Below are 2,474 nucleotides of genomic sequence, written 5' to 3' on the forward strand. Positions count from 1 at the left end.
GCCTGGCTCTGCTCCAGAGGCATCCACAGGATGCTGGGGATGGCCTTCTCCTGCTGCTCCAGATCGTGGGCCACCTTGTCCAAGCCAGCCAGCAGCGGCTGCCCCTGCAGGTCTGAGGCATCTGCCAAAGAGGGACATGGGCCATAGCAGGGATTGGGAGGTGAGAGCCAGGGCCCTCGGAGGCCAGTTGGGACCACTGGGCAGGCAGCCTCCCCTGTCCCTCTGGTGCCAACCCTCACCATCCCAGCCAGAGCACAGAACCTGGTCCTCCAAGGCCTTGGGCAGTAGGCCCCAGTGCAAATCTCCAGGGTTTTCCATCTTCAGCACTTTGTGCCACTGCTGGAGTGCACACTTGCTCCCAGCTGCTTCTGCCACACTTTCTGGTATGGCTGCCAGGCTGTGAGCAAGAATGAGCTGGGGCCCTGGGCAGCCTACCATCCTCTCAGGCCATGGAGTTGAGAGGCTGACACTGGCACAGTCAACAGCCCAGAGAAGCCCTGCAACTTGGCAAAGTGCTCTATAAGTCTGAAAGCATGATGATGATGGCCAGGGCCTGCTGTGACACTCGCCTGCCATCTCCACTCCTGGGTTCAGAAAGGCACCCACCACCACTACTGCTACCACCACTGCCTCCCTCCTTCTTCTCCTTGTTTCAGAGCAGTCATGCTACCCAAAATTATCTGTTTGTTCATTGGTGCTCCCCACCAAGATGTTAGCCCCTAGGGAGTGGTACACAGTAGGTACTTAATAAGTAGTTGTTGGATGCATTAAATAAATAAAAATAAAGAAAGGGAGGGAAGAGAGAAAACTACTCTGACTGTTGTGTATATCTTCTTAATTCCAAATCCTCTATGTGTTCAAAGGTAATACATTTCTTCTGAATGTGCAGAACATTGGCCTTCTCTGTAAAGAAGAGGCAACATTGAGGGATGGACAACAATTTTTGAGATCTCTTCAACTCCGTTCTCAGCATCCCCTGGGACTTCTTAACAACTAAGAATCTTGGCTATTTGCTCATGACACTGCCTCATTGACTACAGAAGAAACTCATTGTCTATCCTTTGATCTCCAGTACTGTTACTCAATTCTGCTCAGTCCCACCTGATTCCAAGAGATATAATGGAGGAGTGCACAGAATCATCATCTACCTTGCAGGTAGAGCCTTCCTTTCCTCAGGCAGAGAATCTGAATCTACAACCACAAATGCAGTATCTGGCAAAGGAGAACCTTGCTGTTAGAGGCCAAGGCACACCTACCCTGGCCTCAGCCATGATGCCTGTACCTTGCTCACTTGAGCACTTTGACCAGTTTCATGATGACCCTGCCAGTCTCTCAGGGTTTCTTGCTCAAGTGACTACCTACTTGACAACTCTCAAGAGGAACAATCCTACTGATGGTGACAAGGTCAAACTCTTTTTCGACTACATATCTCAGCAGATGAAAAGCTATAGGGTCACATCTGGGCCCAATGAAAATACTATGCTGAAACAATATGAGAACTTTGTTCTTGAGTTCCAGAGGTCATTTGGTGAAGCCACAAAACAAGAAATAAATCCTCTGATCAATGCTCAGGTTGTCAAAGGGAATACCTCTTCTGATCAAGACACTACTATTTTACAGCTCCTGGCCCCAAATCTGAGCTGTAATGAAACCAGTCAGAGTGATCTGTTCCAAGAGGGACTATCTGATCCCATGCTGGATGAAGAAAGTGTTACAGATATGGACAACCTTCCAGACCTTATCACTCAGTGCATTCAGTTGGAAAAGAAACGTAATGACAGACCAGAGCTCCTACAGTCAGAGACCCAGCTCCCAATGTTGGCTTCTTTGATCCACCACCAAGCCCTCTCTAGCTCCATAGGTCTACGACCAAAAGAAGAGCCTACACAGTTGCGAGGAGGCCAGCTGCCTCTCACCCCAGCCAAACGTGCCCGCCAGCAAGAAACTCAGTTGTGTCTCTACTGTAGCCAGTCTGGTCATTTCACAAGAGATTGCCTTGCCAAACGTTCTCGAGCCCCAGCAAGGACAAATAACTCACCTTACCAGTAAGAAGAGCCCAAGAAGATCACTTTTCAAACTTCATGTCCCTCTCACCCCCAGCCTTACTGACTTATATCTTGCATTAACTTTTAAAATACAGATTAGGATCTGTGATATCACTTTACAGCTATGAACTTGTGCTTCTGAGAATTCTAACAACCAGATCTTGTTCATTGGAAAATGACCCTTCACCAAACCTGACCCAACAATGATGGAAGCAATTCACAGGACTTTTTGGCAGTTGGGATGAGTTCCCCAAGAGTACTAAAAGCCTATGGGCAAAATTCTGTCCAGTCTGAGTCATTGAGAATAACCTTAGCAGTGCATTGGGAAATGAATACCCACCACTGGGTGAGACATGGTTATTTGCTAATCTAAGTCTTGTATCTTGTTTGCCTAGAATTCAGCCCAAGCATTTCATCCTCATCCTTATT

The 2,474-nt window shown here is 47.9% G+C and overlaps 1 protein-coding gene across 1 annotated transcript; it reads left to right on the plus strand.

Annotated features, from left to right (window-relative positions):
- The first annotated feature begins 1,119 nt into the window (after positions 1–1,119).
- Positions 1,120–2,049, plus strand: RTL4 (retrotransposon Gag like 4). The gene has a single exon (XM_062182984.1). The coding sequence runs from the start codon at positions 1,120–1,122 to the stop codon at positions 2,047–2,049; it is 930 nt and encodes a 309-aa protein (XP_062038968.1).
- Positions 2,050–2,474: the final 425 nt, after the last annotated feature.

This window comes from Lepus europaeus, chromosome X (genome assembly GCF_033115175.1).
Source record: "Lepus europaeus isolate LE1 chromosome X, mLepTim1.pri, whole genome shotgun sequence".
NCBI lineage: Eukaryota > Metazoa > Chordata > Mammalia > Lagomorpha > Leporidae > Lepus > Lepus europaeus.

What these genes read in the sequence shown, in the direction of transcription:
- RTL4 (XM_062182984.1), top strand. Translation starts at nt 1,120, where the DNA reads ATGGAGGAGTGCACAGAATCATCATCTACCTTGCAGGTAGAGCCTTCC.